Below are 21,124 nucleotides of genomic sequence, written 5' to 3'. Positions count from 1 at the left end.
AAAATTGTTTAGTTCTTAGAATTAGTTTAAGTAATGTACTTAATTTATACCAGCATATGTTTATTGTTTGCACCTTCCTACCACAGCAAATCGCGTATTTGTGTAACATAAGCTTCATGGCAAATAAACCGAATTCTGATTCTGATCGGCATGGGAGAAGAAACCTAACCAAATTAGCTTCGGATAAACAGTCATGGGAGGAAATTGCCACCGTTGTTACAAATGAAGTTCACATACATAGAAATTTCTTATGAAAATCTTTTTATAATCATTGAAGAAATGTAACACGCCATAAACCAAAACAAAGTAACTGAGCTTCGCAGAAAGAAGACCCTGGCCCCGCCAGCAGTGTGCACGGACCAAGCTTGCGCCCTTAAAATAGCATCTGAATATTACGCCATTGACTTTAAACCACGTTTTTCCTGGTCAGTGGCGGAATTGTTTTTCGGAAACTGCAAAATAGCACCAGGAACACGTCTCCTTTTTCGCTGAACCGCCCACGGGAGCGCAAAGTCATTTCGACGTGCGTCTGTGGAGGGAAACGTCGGCTTTGCGTCGAGTGCAAACTAGGAATGACACTTGCGTCGTTGACTAAGTCAATTGCGCTGGGTGCAAGATAGGGCCCATAGGACCCAGAATCAAGTCAATCGGGGCTACGGTTCATGAGGAGATTTGTGTAGTTTTGGACAAATCATTATTGTACAGAAATATACAAAATGCCATCCATTATAGGTTCTTGAGGCTTTTTTGTTCCTCATGAGAAATAAGGCATGTACTAAATTTCAGAATTTTGGGACTTAAGGGCTGCAAGTGGCATCACTTTGAAAATTTATTAATTGGGGCGTGGCCTGTAACGCCAGCTATCGTCTCACGTGAACCATGTTTGGTATGGTGGTTACGAATGTGGTGCAGTTTCAACATGCCAAATTTCTCAACTTTTACATTACTGGTCTAGGGGCCCATATAACTAGAATAATAATACACCAGAGGAATTTCTGAAACAAACAAATACAATAGGGAAGGGGCTGTGACCCGAAGAGATCAAGCCAAGAGGCAGATCATAATTTTTTATTATTTGATATCAAAATGGTGATCCAAACAACGTCAATTCCGGCACTGCACTCTGTTGGGATATATATGGGCACGGTTCTTTCTCTGATCATGGGAAACAACTAATTTGTACACACACACAGACTCCTGCAATTAATATGTATAATAGTGATACAACAAATTTTTTAATATTCAAACATCTAAGGTTATTCGAAAAAAAAAACAACTATAAGCAATAGTTAACTTTTTTATTTAATTAAAAGCAGACAATTGTATTTACACCAGGGTACTGAGCCATGTTTTGTTGGCACAAAAGTAGAGACAGCATAATAAACTTACTTTTCCAAGTCTTGCAACACTAATTTCAGTTTTTGAAAATCAGTCCACAATTTTCAACTTCAAAGATGGTAGTCTGATCGCTGCCTCCTTGACTTCAGCTGATATGTCCACACCCAAACGTGCCCTACAACAAAAACACTGTATTAAAGGTACAATATGTTTTTTTTTATCCCATATATATATTTGTTTCCCTTATAAACATGTTGTGTCAGCTAGTGCAGCCCTGGGCCATTCACACCAACAGCGAATCGATGCAATGATCATGTGTTTTGTTGACTGGTTGAACATGTCCCAAAAACATTGCACACCCTTTAAAGCTTGAATCCAACGGTCCGTGTCGCGCTGCTCGTTGCGCCCCTGTCGTGTGAATGCCCCATAACGTCTGAGACACACAACTGGCCACAAATGGCGCAAGGCTGTTCACACTAGACGCACATTTTCACACATAGCCCTACATGGAGTTGCATGACCATAGTTGCCTATTTTACAAAGACTAGCCTTTAAGGCCGAATCCCAATACTCCCCCCTTAACCTTCCCCTTAGTTTTGCGTGTTCCCATGAGAGCTAGTGGTGTCCCAATACTCTTTTTGAGCTAGGGGTAGGGCTAAGACGAAGGGGTATACACCCATTAAAACCAAGTAAGATAGGTAGCTTACTTGAAACCTAGGGCTATTTGAATACTGCGCCACCGGTAACAATGGCGGCCAGATCATCCAGAGTCTGATAAATGTAATATTTTTGGCTTAATTAATTGATAAAAATTTTTGGACAGTCTTGTTTTGTGTTATACACTGTCCTGAACATATATATTTGCAACCATTGTACAGTGCTGAATTGCACAACTGTCCCGCATTTCTTTTACTAGCATGTCTACAGTTTTAAGTAAACTCCATCAGCAGCGAATTTCGTTTAATATCAGTGCATAACACTACTTGCTTTGGAGATATCGATACGTGCTAGATGATGTACCTGTACCCAAGTGGCGTCCCATTTCTTAGGGATATGTAGCCCTTACCCCTCAGTTTCGAGGGCCAAGGGCTTGGGGTAAACTAAGTGCTATAGGTAAGGGGTAAGGGGGACTATTGGGATTCGGCCTAAGGCTAAAAAGACAAATGTTGCCACATTATGTAGGGATGCTGTTGAGATGTCTGTTGAAGCAGCAAGTTGTCTAAATGAAGCATATGCAATGTTTACGTCAGCTTTCAACATGAAAAGGGAAAGCTCAGAGAAGGTGAAAGGCTTGGTGACTGGCGCAGAAATGCGCGTCTAGTTTGAACTGCCTTGCGCCATTCGTAACTGATCGTGGTGCTTTGGGGCGCTTCGCAGCCAGTGTCTCCCAGGCATAAGAGTTGTTATAATACGGGTGGATGAAATCAAGTATTTTGATTGGTTGAGAGGGAGTTCCGGGGTGTGCATTATTGAGCAATAAAGTACTGTACGCCTTTTTACAATTATCTTAAAGGGGAGAGTTCCATATTAGTGCGCACTCAAAATAACTAAAAGGTTGCCGACGAAAAAGACTGTCTACAAGTACTCGTGTTCAGCAGTTTATTGGTGAGCAAGCTAGACTATTAACATTCGGTTAATTTTTTAGCAATAATATTGCACTGTCCCGTGCTATCAGTGCTAACTAGCAGGTGTAGCTACTGAAAAGTTGTACGGAAGCTCAGGTCTAGTTAGCTAGCTAGTTACGAGTTCACTAGTTGCCATTAGTTGTTGACTAGCTAGCCATTAGTTGTTGACTAGATATCCACTTATTTAATTTTAGCTCCGTAGGCACGCAATTACATGACCTGGTCTTGGCTTCTTAAAACAATGTTTTCCACGGATGCACAATTAATGGAGAAATCAACATACGCTAACCTTAACAACAGCCTAATGTTAGTCTATTGAGTCCCAAGTCACTTGTAACTAGTTAACAGCATATGTAGCTAGCTAGCATATACCCAGTGCCTACGAAACATTTATGATTGATTTGGAATGTTTAGGCCTAATATTTTAATTAAATAGTATTTTATTGAAAGTGTCCCATTGTCATTGTTGTTTTTAAAGGCAACTTTTATAAAATGAGCAATGTGAATGAATGAGATGGTGCGAGATCTAGCTAGGCTAAAAGTTATTCTCAACAAACCTGAAGTTCACAATGCTGTTTATCCGTTGCATAACAGCCACACGTACGGGACTATTTTCTCTCGGCTACTGAAATGCGATATGCAACGTTTGTTGGCTATAACGATTTTGTGCTGAAAGGCAGCTTTGTATTTATTTACTATTCATGATTTCGCTGGTAACCGTATTGTAAAAGCAATAATGTACGAGAGGCAGTACTTTATCGTCAATGAAGTACGTGTTCCAGGGTTTGCCGCTGCGCGCCGGGCGGAACAAAACCCTGGAATACGTACTTTATTGACAATAAAGTACTGCCTCTCGTACCTTATTGCTCAATTAAGCAACACAGACAGCTCAGTGCCAATGGAATGTCAATTTTGAATTTCTAAATTTTCGACCGGCTACTATTTTAGCCCATTTTGTTCCCGCAATCCTGCTCTACCAATCGCCTTTGGCAAAGGTTGGCATAATGCTGACAAATTAGGGGATGCTCTTTCTCATGTTAAAATGTATTTTAGAATGTTACCTATTGCAGCTTTAACTGTGCAATTTTAACTGAGTGTAATTGGTTGAACTCACTCCTCAGTACAAATGAAATTGTCAGGGCGAGCTTTATCCGATGATGGACAGATGATCGACAGTAACATAATCAACCACGTCACCAAAGAGCGCTTGGGTTGAATTAGTTTTCAACAAACAACATATTACGTTGCTCTGATTGGTTGTAGGTCTATCCAATTGAGCGAAGAGGCATTTGTTTTACGAGTTCGGTTGAAACACGCCCCATACTCACAGCAAAACAAAGATTACAGACTCATATTCTGACTTGAATTATGAGTATGACAACGTCAGGCTAGACTAGGATCTTTGAAATGAACAAATTGTTCAGAATTTGACTGGGTCTTTGGATATGTCTTTTGTCAATAAAAAAAAGATGAAATACTGTTAACACGACCAGTTTGAGTGTCTTAAGACGTTTGACCAGAAAATACAGTGTTAACATGTAAATGTTTCACCCCTTAAAGGCAGGGTAGGCAATGTTGTTGAGAAGCTTTTTGTCATATTTGCCAAAAGTAACCTTACGTCTTGATAGCAACCAATATATCTAAAAGTTTGACGGTAATATGAAATCATTCCGACATATGTGGGCATCGCAATACTGTGATAAACAAGACCAATCATTAAGGGGTACCCTGACTATTGATTGGACAGGCTACCTGTCAGTCTACCTACCACCTGCGCACACTCTGCCCCTCCACTCAATGCTCGTTACTATAGTTTTGTGAGAGTGGCTTTGAAGGGAGGAGGTGGGATATTTTGGTTTGAGTCGTGTAAAAAATAAGCTAAAATAGCTAGCTTTGCGCAACTTTCCTACCCTGACTTTAAGTCAGAGGTCTTCAACCCTGGTCCTCAGGGACCCCCTGTCCTGTGCGTTTTAGATGTTTCCCTGCTCCAACACACCTGATTCAAATGAATGGGTCGTTATCTAATTATGCAGAAGCCTGTTAACGGCCATTCATTTGAATGAATCAAATGAAGCAGGCAGTGTACATGGTTCAGAGTGGCCTACCTTAAACAATAGGCTAGGCTACTGACCATTTACAATAAGTTGTTACGTCAATTATTAATTGGCAGCATTTATGCCATTAAGAACATACTTTGAGTGTAAGGTGTCTTTAAGTAGCCTAACTTTATTGCTTTATTGCTAAAACACCTGGGAATAAATACATTGAATCTTTGGGGGGGGGAGCACTGAAGACCCATTTTGACCCAGGAAAAACCCTGTGTATGCATAAAACACAATTCAAAACAGTTTTGAACAGTTTTTTGTCCTTTTGGGAGGAGAAAATTGAACTGAAGTGGAGTGAAACATGGAGCATAGCTCATGCACAAAGTTTCTTTCTGGTCAAACATTCTGGTGGCTGTGCAAAAAAAGGTTTGAGCCTATAAATTTTTTCAATTCAAAATCTTTTTTTTATGGATACGGAGACCATTCATCGTTAATTTGCAAACTGCATCATTAAACCTTTTATGCAGGTCTGTCTGCAAGATACAAGTATAAATAATCCAGTCTATATGCATGCTCTGCGCTAGGGGTCAGTATGGTTGGTGTCTGAATTCATCCCCGTTCCCCAGGAAAGGTCCAAAATGTTCTCCCTTTAAATAATGAGACTGAATAGTTTGGCATGTCAGCTTGTCTTGTCGTCGTCATCTGCCGCTTATCCGGGGGTCGGGCCGTGGGGGCAGCAACCTTAGCACGGAGACCCAGACTTCCCTCTCCCCGGCCACTTCCACCAGCTCTTCCTGGGGGACCCCGAGGCGTTCCCAGGCCAGCCGAGAGACATAGTCCCTCCAGCGTGTCCTGGGTCTTCCCCAGGGCCTCTTTCCAGTGGGACGTGCCCAGAACACCTTACCAGGGAGGCATGCAGGAGGTTTCCTGATCAGATGCCCAAGCCACTTTAGCTGGCTCCTCTCGACGCGGAGGGGCATCAGTTCTACTCTGAGCCCCTCCCAGATGACCGAGCTTCTCATCCTATCTCTAAGAGAGAGCCCGGACACCCTGCGGAGAAAGCTCATTTCAGCCGCTTGTATTTGCAATCTCGTTCTTAGTATAGTATATAGTATAGCATAGTTTGTGACCATAGGTGAGGGTAGGAACGTAGATCGACTGGTAAATAGAGAGCTTCGCCTTTCGACTCAGCTCCTTCTTCACCACGACGGACCGATGCAGAGCCCGCATCACTGGGGACGCCGCACCGATCCCCCTGTCGATCTCGCGCTCCGTTCATCCCTCACTCGTAAACAAGACCCCGCGATACTTGAACTCCTCTGCTTGGGTCAAGATCTCCTCCCCGACCCGGAGATTGCACTCCACCCTTTTCCGGTCGATAACCATGGCCTTAGATTTGGAGGTGCTGATTTGCATCCCAGCCGCTTATTCGGTTGCGAACCGCTCTAGTGAGAGCTGAAGGTTGCGGCCCGATGAAGCCAACAGGACCACATCATCTGCAAAAAGCAGCGACCCGATCCTGAGGTCACCAAACCGGCCCCCCTCAACGCCCTGGCTGCACCTAGAAATTCTATCCGTATAAGTAATGAACAGAATCGGGGACAGAGGGCAGCCCTGGCAGAGTCCAACCCTCACCGGCAGGGCCGGCCCAAGGCATAAGCGAACTAAGCGGCTGCTTAGGGCCCCCGTGGCAACCAGAGGGCCTCCAAGAGCACATGAAATGACAGTTTAATGTACAGTGTTTCTTCAATTAAAAGCTGCTCTCGTTTAAATGCCGCACCAAACATGAACATTGTGTTATAAACTTCGTACCCCGGTAGGGGTAGCCGGTCCTGAAATACCTAATAGCAGCATATCATTTTAATGAACATTCTCTTGTTGCACTAGGGGTCCACTGTTAAATACGTTTCAAATATTATATCAACATACCTTACTTAGCAAATTACTCTAGCTAGCTAGACTAGCTGTTAGCTCAGCATAGTCGGAAAGGGAAGCTAACGAAAAAATAGCCAGAAAACGAATAGCAGTCTAGCCTATTGCTAACGCCTGTCTAGAAAGAACTGGAGAAGCAGGTGCTCTTGCGTTAGCAAGCTAAACTAGTTAACAGGCTGTGGTAGGTAGTCTAGTTGTTTTCGCTATCTAGCTGTTCACTGTTCGCTAGTCTAACTAAAATTGACATTTGCTCGTTGCTAAATCAGTGATTTAGAAGACCATACTGTTCAAACTATCTTAGAACATTTAATGTAGTGAACTAACACGTTAGCATGCTAGCGCAGCTAGCCTACAATACTGTATTTCTTTGATTAAACGTCGCCCTCGAATAAACGGCGCACCACAAATGAACAATGCGTAATAAATTTACGTTTTATCGAATAAATGAGGGGCCCCCAAATAAATTCTGCTTAAGGCCCCATAAAGGCTTGGGCCGGCCCTGCTCACCGGGAACATATTCGACTTACTACCGGAAATGCGGACCAAACTCTGGCACTGGTCGTACAGGGACCGGACAGCCCCGATCAGGGAATCCGATACCCCGTCCTCTTGGAGCACCCCCCACTTGAGCCCCCAAGGGACACGGTCGAATGCCTTTTCCAAATCCACAAAACATGTGTAGACTGGTTGGGCGAACTCCCATGTACCCTCCAGGACTCTGCGGAGGGTATAGAGCTGGTCCACTGTTCCACGGCCAGGACAAAAACCACATTGCTCCTCCTGAATCCGAGGTTCGACAATCCGACAGACCCCCCTCTCCAGGACCCCTGAATAAACTTTCCCAAGGAGGCTGAGGAGTGTCATCCCCCTAAAGTTGGAGCACACCCTCTGGTCCCCCTTTTTAAAGAGGGGAACCACCACCCTGGTCTGCCAGTCCAGAGGTACTGTCCCCGATGTCCACGCAATGTTGCAGAGTCGTGTCAACCAAGACAGCCCTACAACATCCAGAGCAAATATGAGCAGTGTGTTTTCTGCTTTTTTCTACAACCCTAATTACCAAAAAGTTGTGATGCTGTGCAAAACGTAAATATGAACAGAATGCAATGATTTTCAAATCTCAGAAACTCATATGTCATTCACAATAGATCATTGAAAACGTATCAAATGTTTAAACTTAGTAAATGTTCCATTTTATGCAACTAACATTTGCAACTAAGTAGGTTAATTGCAAACAGGTCAGTTACATGATTGGGTATGTAAAGAGTATCTTGGAGGCAGAGTCTTTCAGAAGTAAAGATGGGCAGAGGTTCACCAATCTGCGAAAACCTGCATCTACGTATTGTGGAAGCATTTCAGAATAATGTTCAATGTAAAATTGTGAAGACTGAATATCTCATCTACAGTACGTAATATAAGAGTAATATAATAAGAGAATCTGGAGAAATCTTTGTTAAAGCTGAAAGGTATATACAGGGTTTAGAGCAACATTTACTTGCATCCAGGCACTATCTTTTTCAGGGAAGGCCTTGCATATTTCAGGAAGACAATGTTAAACCACACCCTGCATCTGTTACAACTGCATGGTTTTGTAATAGAAGAGTCCGGGTGCTGAACTGGCCTGCCTGCATTCCAGACCTTTCACCAGTTAAAAACTTTTGGTAGATCATGTAACAAAAAATATGACAAAGAAGACCCAGGACCATTGAGCGGCAAGAATCCTGTATCAGACACAAAAGGGACAACATTCCTCTCCCACAACTCCAGAAACTGGTATCCTCAGTACCCAAACATATACAGACTGTTGTTAAAAGAAGAGGGAATGCTACACAGTGGTAAACATGGCCTCATCCCAACTTTTTTGAGACATGTTGCTGCCATCAAATTCTAAATTACCTTATTTCTTCCTTAGTAGTACGTTTAATACGTAAAATAGTACGTTTCATCAGTTTAAACATTTGATGTTTTTGTCCCAACTTTTTTGGAATTGGGGTTGTAAACTGTCAAAAGCCAACACACCACAAAATACATGAGGAAAACATATAGCCATCTTTGAGAACAAATGTATTAGGCATGAGTATATGAATAATTAATTGCCACTAGAAATTGTCCAGATACTGATGTTTCTGTCAACTGTGAGCAATTTAATCGTAAGTGTGATACCCATCAGTGTTCCCTCTGGTCGAACACTAAAAAGCCCACACAAGAGGGCACACAAGAGCAGTCTGAAAATCTATTAATGGAAAAAAATGCACCAGCCGAGAGGAACAGACAGAAATGTTGAGGTATGCCGTGTGTGACGGGAGTCTTCAGGTCTGTCACTGGCAGTAGGGTTGCAACAATTAGTCAACATTATTGACAATGTCGACAATAAAAAAATCAACAAATATTTCAGTTTGATCTCATAGGACCTATTTTAAGTGCCTGCAATAACGTGATTTGACCAGTTTGGTGTTGTAGCGCTAGACTAATTGCAGCCCTTCCATATGCTATCCATTAGAAGAAAACGGGCTAAAATGTTAGCGTGCAAAGGGGGCAGAACAAGTCGCATCACTACAAATACTGTCATCTGTAATGCGTGCAAGGCGGAACTTACTTTCCATGTGAGCACAACGTGCATGCTAGAACATTTCAAAAGGAAACATCCCGGCACGAGAGGAGATGGAAACGGTGAGAAGTGAGTGTGCTCCAGCTGGAACTAAGCAATTTAGACTGTCTAATGATATACATACTGAACCATCAAATGGAGACAGATGGCCTGTTAGCAACACCAGTTGATAAAAACGCATTATGCAGTATTTCAGCAACATGTCCACAGACAGCAGTTAGACATGCATTACAGACATAAAGCTAGGATGTAAAATCTCATAAATTAGGCAGCAGCATTAAGAGCTTCGTTCAATGAAAAACAGTGAGTAATTGGACAAAAAGAGATTGGCCTGTTAAGTTGGCTCAAAGAAAATATTTAAGTGATTTCCTGGTTTTATTTATTAGATCAAGTTAGAGTTAGAATAAGTATAACTACATTTTTACAAATTGCAAAAGCTGAATAATCATTCAAAGCCTACTGATTAATCAGTGAAAAGATAGATGATGAGTCGACTAATCGTTCTAATAATCATTAGATTAGTCAATTATTTAAATAATTGTTTGTTGCAGCCCTAACTGTCAGTGTTAATACTTCAGTGTGTGTGATAAACTATCCCAATCAAATGGGCCCTTGAGCGTGAACGCCAGGTGCTGGAAAAATACTTGAATGTACAGTAGGGATGGAGATTTTAACTGATTTCACCATTCGAATAGTGTCCGAAATTATTTTCGAATATCTATTTTGTTAATGTGGTTCCGTTATGTAATTAGCCTGACGTGACGCAAAGCATACAGTAAACACATGTGGTGGCGCACCGTATCCTACAGGAATAAGAATAAGAATGTGTGGTGGTTCACACCACACATTCTGGCAATAATTGGGACTGTTAAACTATTAGATTAAATGAGGGTTGAATAAAGAAAACAAATGAAAGTTCAATTTATTAACATGACGAAAAGACAATGAACTTGAAAAAACGCTGTGTCTTCAGACGTAGGCTCTTAATTTGGCGGAAAAGCGATTAGCCTATTATAAGGCTATGTGAAATAAAAAGTAGGCTACATTGGACTAAATTAAACACATTGGGTAGGCTATCCTCGATAAAAACGAAAGACACACATGGAGAACTATTGCATATTAACTTGGATATTAACTTGGAACCGGAATCCTATAGGATACGGTGCGCCACCACACAATGCAAACATAAACAGCCGATTACGCTAGCTCTACATGGCTACTGGTAAGAAAATAAATAAGCCACAACTGCATTAGCCATACGCATTTTTATTCAGGAGAATTAGCATGTAAACATGTTCAAGGGAGAGGCAAGTACGGAGTTGATTTACGAGCAGGCCGGCGTAGAAAAGACTGCAGGACCTGAGGTTGCTGCGAGGTACTGCTTAGCCAGGACACTAAGCTTCTTGTAGTGCCAAATGAAATGAAAGGAGACTTGCAGCAGAACACAGACGTAGCCTACCTTTTTTGATGGTTTTCATCATTTTCTAGCGTCACAACTATTAGAATTCACAACACGACGCGACGGTTTTTCAATAAAACATTTTTTTTAATTAAACTACGCTCATAAGTATTCAAAAAAAGTATTTGAATACTAACTTACTTTAGGATATCCGGATATTTGATTAACCACGCCCATCCCTAATGTACAGGTGCATCTCAATACATTTGAATATCATCAAAAAGTGTATTTATTTCAGTAATTTGGTTCAAAAAGTGAAACTCCTATATTATATAGATTCATTACACATAGACTGATATATTTCAAATGTTTATTTTGTATTTGATTTTGATGATTATAACTGACAGCAAATGAAAACCCAAAATTCAGTATCTCAGAAAATTAGAACATAACTTAAGACCAATTAAAAAAAATCATTTTAACACAAATGTTGGAATACTGAAAAGTATGTACATGTACAACACTCAATACTTGGTTGGGGCTTCTTTTGCATGATTTCTGAGGTTTTCATGAGCTGTCAGTTATAATCATCAAAATTTTAATTAGAAAAAAACTTGAAATCTATCAGTCTGTGTGTAATGTATCTATATGGTATAGGAGTTTCACTTTTTGAATCGAATTACTGAAATAAATCAACTTTTTGATGATATTCTAATTCATTGAGATGCACCTGTATGTCTCAATCTGTGGCTTTGCCACACATCCCGGTGCTTCTCACCTTGGTACCAACCAAGATGCTAAGGTTTATGACCCTAATACAGCTCTTTATTTTAAGCTTCCAGAAGTTAAATGCCCAGACATATGTAACATTTCTGAGGCAGGGCATGTCAAATGTGTAAATAAAAAAAATACACATTCGACTGATAAAGTTGCAGTAGCTGCATTGAGTTGATGTGATATCAGTACTGACACTGACATTTTAAAGCATCTGGAGGGATGATGAAAGAAAACAGATTAAAGAAAGAGGAGAACTTTTACTATCTTAGAACATTTATGGATGTCCATCTCCAGACAGCCTAATGGTAACTGTAAACACCAGTTCCCCTTTGTCTTCTTATCAGATATCTTACCTATATATTTAGGATCTTATATGGTCGAAAAGGAAGAGAGCAGTCGCATTCAAGGAGAAGTGCTCTGAAGTTTCAATCATTTGGATAGTTTTTAATGATATTACTCAGAATCAGGTACTTCTGATAGGGGCAAAGTGGATCGACTACAACCACAAAAAGATACAACTTACATTTAGTCATTTAGCAGACACTCTTATCCAGAGCGACTTACAGTAAGTACAGGGACATTTCCTGTACTTTAGGCAAGTAGGGTGAAGTGCCTTGTCCAAGGACACAACGTCATTTTGCACTGCTGGGAATCAAACTAGCAAACTTCAGATTACTAGCCCGATTCCCTAACCGCTCAGCCACCTGATTTCTGGCAACTCCTCCTGACAACTTGAGGGACTGAAGCCCAAGGAGAACAGAAGTATGTTTGGCCGCTCTCCCAGACTGACCACAGGCAAGCAAGCTAAAGCTTGTTCCCTGTAGAACTATGGCCTGCGACGACTGCGAATAACTCACTCGGAGAATAGCCGAACTGGAACTAGGAGTTAGAACCATCATAGATATCAGAGAGACCGAAGACTTTATCGATTCCATGCTACCTAGTCCGGAGGCTATGCAACCGGCTAATGAGCCACCCTTGAAACAGGCTTTCTCTCCACTGGCCAGTGGACCAGATGAGTCATGGCCTCCTTTCCGCAACGTTAACCAGCTAGCTAAAGCTCTGGTGGAAAATTCCATGAACATATGTGCCGCCTACACAAAACAGTGACACTGATAGATCGAAAGCTAATTTGAGACACTATAAAGATGGAAAACTAGGCTAATAAACGTAAACGTAATTACCTTCACTAGACAACGTTTTACAAATTGGACAAACGGCTATGTTTGTTTGTTTCAAGCTCCAAAAACTATTTTTCGCTAAAATCAGCCCAGAAAATTTGCTCTCGCGCTACGTGCGCTCGCATTAACCATGGAAGTCCCTAACTAGCATCACATCAGGCACAGAATTTGCATGCATTAGCAGGGCGCTCCCTGTGTTGGCGTATACGGGACCGATTCTGGTGGGCCGGTCTGGATCAAAGTCCAAGGCCTATTTTTACTCCCAGTCCTGCTGTTCTATCAATAAGCAGACCTGCCAACCTGTACGCAATTTGTGTAGCGGATACGCATTTTGACTTCAAAGTACGCTGGTACTTGTATTGGCTGTCAATCATGATGGAAGAGTAGACAAGTTAAGTTACAGCATGTCCACCATCTCTTGTAGGGGTTATGCATTAAGCCATTTGTGGTGCCCTTACCACATTGTGCCTCATATACTGTAAATGTTAGACCCAGTGACAGGCTGGCATCAAATGGCTTGCATAATACTTAGTAAGGAGGCCATAATCATTTTTGACTCATGGCTTAAGTTTTGCCAGGTTGGCAAAAGAGTATCTCAAAATGCATCAGATTGATGCTTTAAAATATGGAATATTTAAATTTTTCTCATGGAGGAGCATGCACCCGGACCCCCTTAGAGGGGTAATATCCTTCTCACCTTTTTCACCCCTGACCCATTTTCATGCCTGGAGAATTGATAAAAGAATTGGTAAGGAGGCAGACTTCCTCCCAGCGTTTGCATTCCATGCTTCTCTTCATGCCCTTGCGCTGACAGAGACATGGATCCGCCCAGAGAACACTGCAACTCCAGCTGCTCTCTCCGTCAACCACTCCTTCACTCACTCACCCCGCTCAACTGGGCGGGGTGGTGGGACAGGTTTGCTTCTTTCCCCACATATTAAATACACATCCACGCCACTCTCTTTTACTGCCAAATCATTTGAACACCATTATGTGATGATAACTAATCCTATCAAAGCATGCTTAATTGTTCTTTATCGCCCACCAGGACCGCTAGCTGACTTTGTGGACGAGCTGGACATGCTCCTCAGCGTCCTCCCGGATGATGGAACCCCCCTGATAGTCCTTGGGGACTTCAACATCCACCTCCAAGGAACGCAGGCTGTTGACTTCTTGTCCCTCCTGACTGCCTTTGATTTGACGCTGCTGAGCACACCGGCGACCCACAAGGCAGGCAAACAGCTAGACCTCGTCCTGACACGTAACTGTATCACTGACTTAACCTCTGTAACCCCACTGCACATATCTGATCACTACTTTATCAAATTCTCTGTCTCTCTCCCTCCAACTCCTCCTACCTCCCCTCCCCTCGTAACTTTCCGGCGCAACCTCCGCTCCCTATCCCCCTCCCATTTCTCCTCTGTTGTAACATCCTCCATCCCTCCCATTGACGAGTTCTCGTCCCACCCCACTAACACTGCCACCGACACCCTGTTAACCACGTTAACTGCATCACTTGACTCTCTCTGTCCCCTGTCAACCAGGCCTGCACGATCTTCTCCCTCCTGCCCGTGGCTTACGGATGTTATTCGTGAAAAGCGGTCCACCCTTCGAGCAGCTGAGAGGAGATGGCGCAAGTCCAAAGACGGTCTGGACCTTGATAAGTATCACTCCCTCCTTAAATCCTTCTCTTCTCACATAACTGGTGCTAAAACCCTCTACTTTCTTAACAAAATTAACTCTGCTTCTAACCCCCACAAACTTTTCTCTACCTTCTCCACCCTTCTTAACCCACCTCCCCCACCCCCCCCCCTCCACTCTGACAGCAGACGACTTCTCCTCCTTCTTTGAGGAAAAAGTGTCCGACATTAGCAGTCGGTTCCCTAAACCCACCTTTCCTACCCCCTCACCTTTCATGACTGACCCAACTAAATGTCTAAACTCTTTCTCTCCCCTGTCCGAGTCAGAGCTCTCTGACCTCATTTTCTCTCATCGCCCCACCTCCTGCCCCCTTGACCCTGTCCCCTCCCCTCTCTTTCAAACTATCTCCCCCTCTATCATAACTTTTCTGCTCCATGTCCTAAACTCCTCTCTTACCTCTGGCACCTTCCCCTCTGCCTTCAAACAGGCCAGAGTTGTTCCTCTACTCAAAAAACCCTCCCTTAACCCTGCCGTCCTCCAGAACTACAGACCGGTATCACTGCTACCCTTCTTTTCTAAAACAATTGAACGTGCTGTATCTAACCAACTGTCTAACTTTCTCTCTCAGAACAACCTGCTTGACCCCAACCAATCGGGCTTCAAGACCGGCCACTCCACAGAGACTGCCCTCCTTTCAGTCACCACTGCCCTCCAGTCTGCCAGAGCGGCTTCGAGGTCATCCGTCATCATTCTGCTGGACCTTTCTGCAGCGTTTGACACGGTTAACCACCAGATCCTGCTCTACAGACTTGGAGAGATGGGCATCACTGGCACTGCACTCCAGTGGATCTCATCCTACCTCTCGGGAAGATCCTACCAGGTCTCCTGGGGAGGCAAACTGTCAGACCCCCGCCAGCTCTCCACCGGTGTCCCACAGGGCTCCGTCCTTGGACCCCTCCTCTTCTCTCTGTACACCACCTCACTTGGACCAATCATCACCTCCCATGGCTTCTCCTACCACTGCTACGCTGACGACACCCAGCTGTACCTGTCGTTCCCCCCGACCGATCCGGGGATCTCTGCTAGGATTGAGGCCTGCCTCGCAGACATCTCCGCCTGGATGACCGAGCACCACCTCCAGCTGAACCTCGCCAAAACAGAACTTCTCATCATCCCGGCAAAACCCTCCATCTCCCACAACCTGTCAATCACCCTGGGATCTGCGACGGTGACCCCCTCATCCTCTGCCAGGAACCTTGGGGTTACAATGGATGACGAGCTCTCCTTCACGGCCCACATCGCCGCAGTCTCCCGGTCTTGTAGATTCACCCTCTACAACATCCGAAAGATCAGGAGATACCTGTCTGAGCACTCCACCCAGCTGCTAGTCCAAGCACTGGTCCTCTCCAAGTTGGACGACTGCAACTCGCTGCTCGCTGGTCTCCCAGCATGTGCAACCCGCCCTCTTCAGAGGATTCAGAATGCAGCGGCCCGCCTGGTCTACAATCTACCCAGACGCTCCCATGTTACCCCGCTCCTCATCTCCCTCCACTGGCTACCCATCAACGCCCGTATCAGATTCAAGACCCTGGTACTGACCTTCCGAGCAGTGAACGGGACTGCACCCATCTACATCAAGTCTCTCCTGCAACCTTACACCCCCACCCGTCACCTACGGTCTTCTTCAGACAACCGCCTGGTGGTCCCACCGCTCAAGACTGCCCGGTCCCAACACAAGCTCTTCTCCTGCCTGGCGCCCCAATGGTGGAACCAGCTCCCCACCTCCATCAGGGACACTGACTGTCTCCCCACCTTCAAGAAAAGGCTCAAGACGCACTTGTTCCGGGAGTACAACGGCACTTAAGAATGCTTGGCTGGACTTGTTAGTTTCCTCCAGGATCACTATGACTCTTATTGAGTGACTTGTTGCTATTGTAGGTTAGATATAACGAAGTTAAGTCTTGTACTTGCTGTGTAATATTTTACTGTTGATTGCTCTTTTACAGGTACAGTCCTGCACTTTTGTGGTTCATGTTGTTTTAATTTGTAACTTGTATAACTACATGCTCTTATGGGTCTTCCCTTTTGGCACTTGTTTAGCTTTTTCACAATGTATGCTTCATGTTTTGGCTGCTTGCAATGTTTGGGACTATCTCGTTGTTATGATCAGTGACCTATGCTCTTTTGTAAAGCTCTCTCTTGGAAGTCGCTTTGGATAAAAGCGTCTGCTAAATGAATAAATGTAAATGTAAATGTAAGGAATCGAATCGATAAGCAGGAATTGATAAGGAATTGGAATTGTTAAAACCTTATCAATACTCATCCCTAGTGGACTGATTGCATGTTTTCGCAAAGGAAAAATAGCCTTCAGTCGACTATCTTACAACACATGGCTGGCATCTGTCAGTTTGGCACACAAACTGAGATTTATCGATAATTTGAATGTCTTCTAGAACTGTGCAGACCGTTTTTAAGTTGACGGACTTCATCCAAATTGTAGAGGGTCTTGACTACTAGCAGCAAACATCAGTCACGTGCTTTTGACCACCAATCAAGTTTCACTCCCTATCCCTGCTATGTCTAAGTTGACTGACGCATCCCAAACAACCTCCCATGGAACAGCACAGAACATTCAAACAGCCTCCTGCAAGGACATGGGCCGTGCTCAAATCTTCACCCTCCTAACAAATCTCCCCGTTTTATCTGTTAATACCCCACAGATGAAACTGGCCCTTCTAAATGTTAGATCACTATAGGGCTGCACACTAAATGGAATTTTAATCACGATCTTGGCTTCCCACAATCAAATTCCCGTGATCGAGCGATATTTAAAATGCATCATTCCGTTCATAGTATCAAAGTTTATTTTTAGTTTTTTATATATTGACACAATGTAAAATAGTGCCCTGTTAAAGTTTTGCTACATTTTCTTTATTGTTTTCTTTCTTTATTTTTCTTTAATCTTTAAGGAGATGCACTGAATTTTGGCGAATAACAGGACCTATTTTATTTTGATGCACATATTTGTAAATTAGCAGGAATGTAGCACAATATGGATATGAAAGCAGTTAGAGCTAGAGGGTACAATTTTTGGGGAAATTGTAGGGTGTACTTGCTTGCGTCGGTTGCAGATGGGTCCGTTTATTATATGAAACAAGCTGAACCCCCCTTTGAAACAAGCTATTCTAACAACGTTGTCACCAGCAGTATTTTTCAGATGGAATCACGATTCAAAAAGTACCATCTGCTAACTGAAAATATGCACCCAAAAACGTAAATAATCTTGACTCTTATTCAGGGGGAAATTGCTCATTCAAAAAAAGCTAAATGGTAGTGATCATTGTCATTAACAGCGGCAGAATACTAACAAAATCAATAGGTTCCCTCCTACCGCAGGAACCCCTCATAATAAGAATAATACCAACAATTACAATGGGGTTCTTCCTGACGGAGGAATCCTAATAATAAATGAAGAGTTTGGTTCCAAAACGCGATAAAATCAATTTTTGAAAAAATTGAGTTCCTGCCTAAATCGACATTGTATTTCGTCGGTATCGAACAGTCCATATTCGATTTTACGCAAAACACAATATCCGCCGTGTTATTCTACCCTGTTTTCTCCCTTTCTTTCCAAACCGCGACAAACGCCAGTCTCCCTTCTCTGCAGAATGCGATACATCCGCTCAACCAATCACAGCGCACCATTACACGCGCACCATTCCATGTAAACAGTATTGGCGGCACCCTGAATGAAGCCGGCATCCCGCTGGTCATCTTGTTAATAAACAGACAATAACTAAAAAATACAACATGAATCAATTTGACGGTATGGATGAACCTGTGATGGTTTCTGTGGTGGGGAAAAAAAGGAAGCCAATCTAATCACGAACGTGACAAAAAAAAAATTGGCACTCGGGTGGAGGAAAAATGCCGGCAGTTAAGTGTTCTCACAAGAAGGCCACTAACTTCTGTCACGCAGACATATTGACACCAGGGGACCTAATGAAAAACTTTCAGTCTTTTTACTCTGCATCTACCAAAGGTGAGCAGGATCAAATCATTCTACAGCTGATCACTGTCAAAAGAGTTCAGAGGCAACATCCAAAGGTTGACACCATCGATACGCAGAAGGATAGGGAGGTCACTAACGAGTATCATGTGCTGACCGAAGATCATCCGACAAAGATTCCTGTCTGCAAGGCCACCTTTTGCAGCGTATTGGGTGAGTTTAATTTAGATTTACGAATTATAATGTAACGACCTGTATTGTGTTAATGGGTCCATGTCGATGTTCATGGGGTAGCCTATAGGCCTAGATGTCGAACGTCACATGATTAAACCGGAAAACAGGTCTCACCACTTCTGCTGCTGTGCTAACCCAACGGCAAACCCATCTAGTTCACACAATCAACAACACCATTATTATTATTCTGAGCATGTTGGACGTTTAAAATTATTTAACTGTGAAGACCATGTAGCCTATTAATCCAAACCGGTTAAGTACCAGATGCGGAAAAATCCAAACTGATTTTTACTGCGTACTTCCCCAGTGTGAAATGTCAAGAGACCCATGCAAAATCACTCAAAACACTGGTTCGATTCCAGGCTCCGGCTGGAGTATTTAGCTCTAAACTGGTCAAATACACATTTGGCCAAGGACCACCGCGAGCTTTGCCTGTAAACAGTGATTCTGAGAGACCTTTATATAGCCTGAAACGGGCAAAACTAGCCTGGCTAACGGAGGTTGTTTTCTCAGCCAGGCAAATCACGAATGAAGCAGACTCGCTTTGAGAAATCAGAGACCCTGGCTATCTTCAGCTCGTATCTACAATAAGCAGTCCTCCCTGACGTTTTGGTGTAGTATGGAGTGAATACAACATTGTGAACACACTGCCAGTGAGCGACCCAAGTCTGACTCGCTAACGTCAGTTCAATGTAGCCTAGTACTGGGGGACGCAGTCTCACTCACAGAGCTGCCAACTCTCACGGTTTTGCCGTGTGACACGCATTTCAACCATTTCTCACGCGCTCACGCCACACCTTGTATATCTCACGTTGAAAAGGCAACGCCAAACAAGTAGCCAAGCAAACAGTAACGGACGACGCGCAGGTGGGGGGGTGGGGGGATTTCAAACCCTGCCCTCTGTGTCCTTGCTCTCTGTTCTCTGCAAATTGTGTGTTTGGGCCTCTGCTGGCAAACATGTATACAAACAAATAAATTTCATTTTTATGTCATTGCAGGTATCAGCAAGGATCGTGTGTCTCGAGTGGCAAAGTATTATGCACTCCATGCTACAGCCAGACCAGAACTCAGGGGTGGTGCTCGTAAGGTGGCAGAAAATGATGCCAAGAAGCAGTTTGTGATGGATCACATCAAAACCTTTACATGTAGGGCCAGCCATTATAGAAGAAGGGGAGCACCTGGCCGGAAATACATTCCCAGTGACCTCAGCGTAAAAAGAATGCACAAGCTATTCGAACAAGAACACGATGCAATCAGCTACTCCCTGTATTACTCTGTTTTTTCGACAGCACTTCAACCTTGGTTTTGGGCATCCTGCAACAGATGCCTGTTCTTCTTGTGCCAGGTTTCAAGTAAGAGTTAAGGACCCCAGCTTGACTGAAGAAGAGAAACTCAGTGAGTGTGCATCCTACACAGAAGACGAGCACCGGTGTTCTATGATCTACTGGGGAAGGTAGATCATGGTGCAGCATGGGCATAGATTTAGGGGGGAACGCTAGGTACTTGTCCCCACCAACATTTGAAAATGACAAAATTGTCCCCACCAATATTTTTGCGAATTGGGCTGCTATTTGGATCGATTCCGACGGCCAGGACGCGACAGTACAAAAAACGCCATTATTTGATTGGCTGAAAACCCGAAGGGGGAGGGTTATCTGACATGCGACACGCACGGGAAGAAGCACATGCTACTTTGCTTGCTTACATTTACATTTATTCATTTAGCAGACTCTTTTATCCAAAGCGACTTCCAAGAGAGAGCTTTACAAAAGAGCATAGGTCACTGATCATAACAACGAGATAGTCCCAAACATTGCAAGTAGCCAAAACATGAAGCATACATTGTGAAAAAGCTAAATAAGTGCCAAAAGGGAAGACCCATAAGAGCATGCAGTTATACAAGTTACAAATTAAAACAACATGAACCACAAAAGTGCAGGACTGTACCTGTAGAAGAACAATCAACAGTAAAATATTTCACAGTGAGTACAAGACTTAACTTTGTTATATCTAACCTAAAAGAGCAACTCAATCACTCAATAAGAGTCATTGTGATCCTGGAGGAAACTAACAAGTCCAGCCAAGCATTCTTAACCCTTGTGTTCTCCTCGGGTCATTCTGACCCATCAGTCATTGCGACCCACCGTCGTTTGCAACAACTTTACCGCATACTAAAACAAAGTGAAGCATTTTCTTTTAACCGTTGGGCTGTCTCAGACCCCCCACATTGAGAAGGTAAAAAATAAAATAACAAAAAATGTTTTTGTATTGGGTAAAATTGGGTAAACACAACGATGGTTCGTTATGAACCTTTTGGTCATGTGACCCGAAGGCAGCA

The 21,124-nt window shown here is 43.3% G+C and overlaps 1 protein-coding gene across 3 annotated transcripts in view; it reads right to left on the bottom strand.

The window, feature by feature from the left end:
* The window catches only part of osgepl1 (O-sialoglycoprotein endopeptidase-like 1), a 139,926-nt gene that overhangs the window by 38,865 nt on the left and 79,937 nt on the right, over window positions 1-21,124 (bottom strand). For 2 of the 3 annotated variants that reach the window (XM_084688396.1, XM_084688398.1), the window contains exon 7: window positions 1,285-1,513. The exons of the other annotated variant lie outside the window; for it this stretch is intronic. In XM_084688396.1, the coding sequence (XP_084544522.1) occupies window positions 1,429-1,513 (85 nt within the window). In that variant the 3' untranslated portion in view covers window positions 1,285-1,428. Of the gene's footprint in view, window positions 1-1,284; window positions 1,514-21,124 lie in introns of those variants that run through there. 3 annotated transcript variants of the gene reach the window in all.

Source organism: Hypomesus nipponensis, chromosome 23 (assembly GCF_054491055.1).
Source record: "Hypomesus nipponensis isolate SF chromosome 23, ASM5449105v1, whole genome shotgun sequence".
NCBI classification, from domain to species: Eukaryota; Metazoa; Chordata; class Actinopteri; order Osmeriformes; family Osmeridae; genus Hypomesus; species Hypomesus nipponensis.
This window is presented reverse-complemented; position numbering and strand designations above follow the sequence as displayed.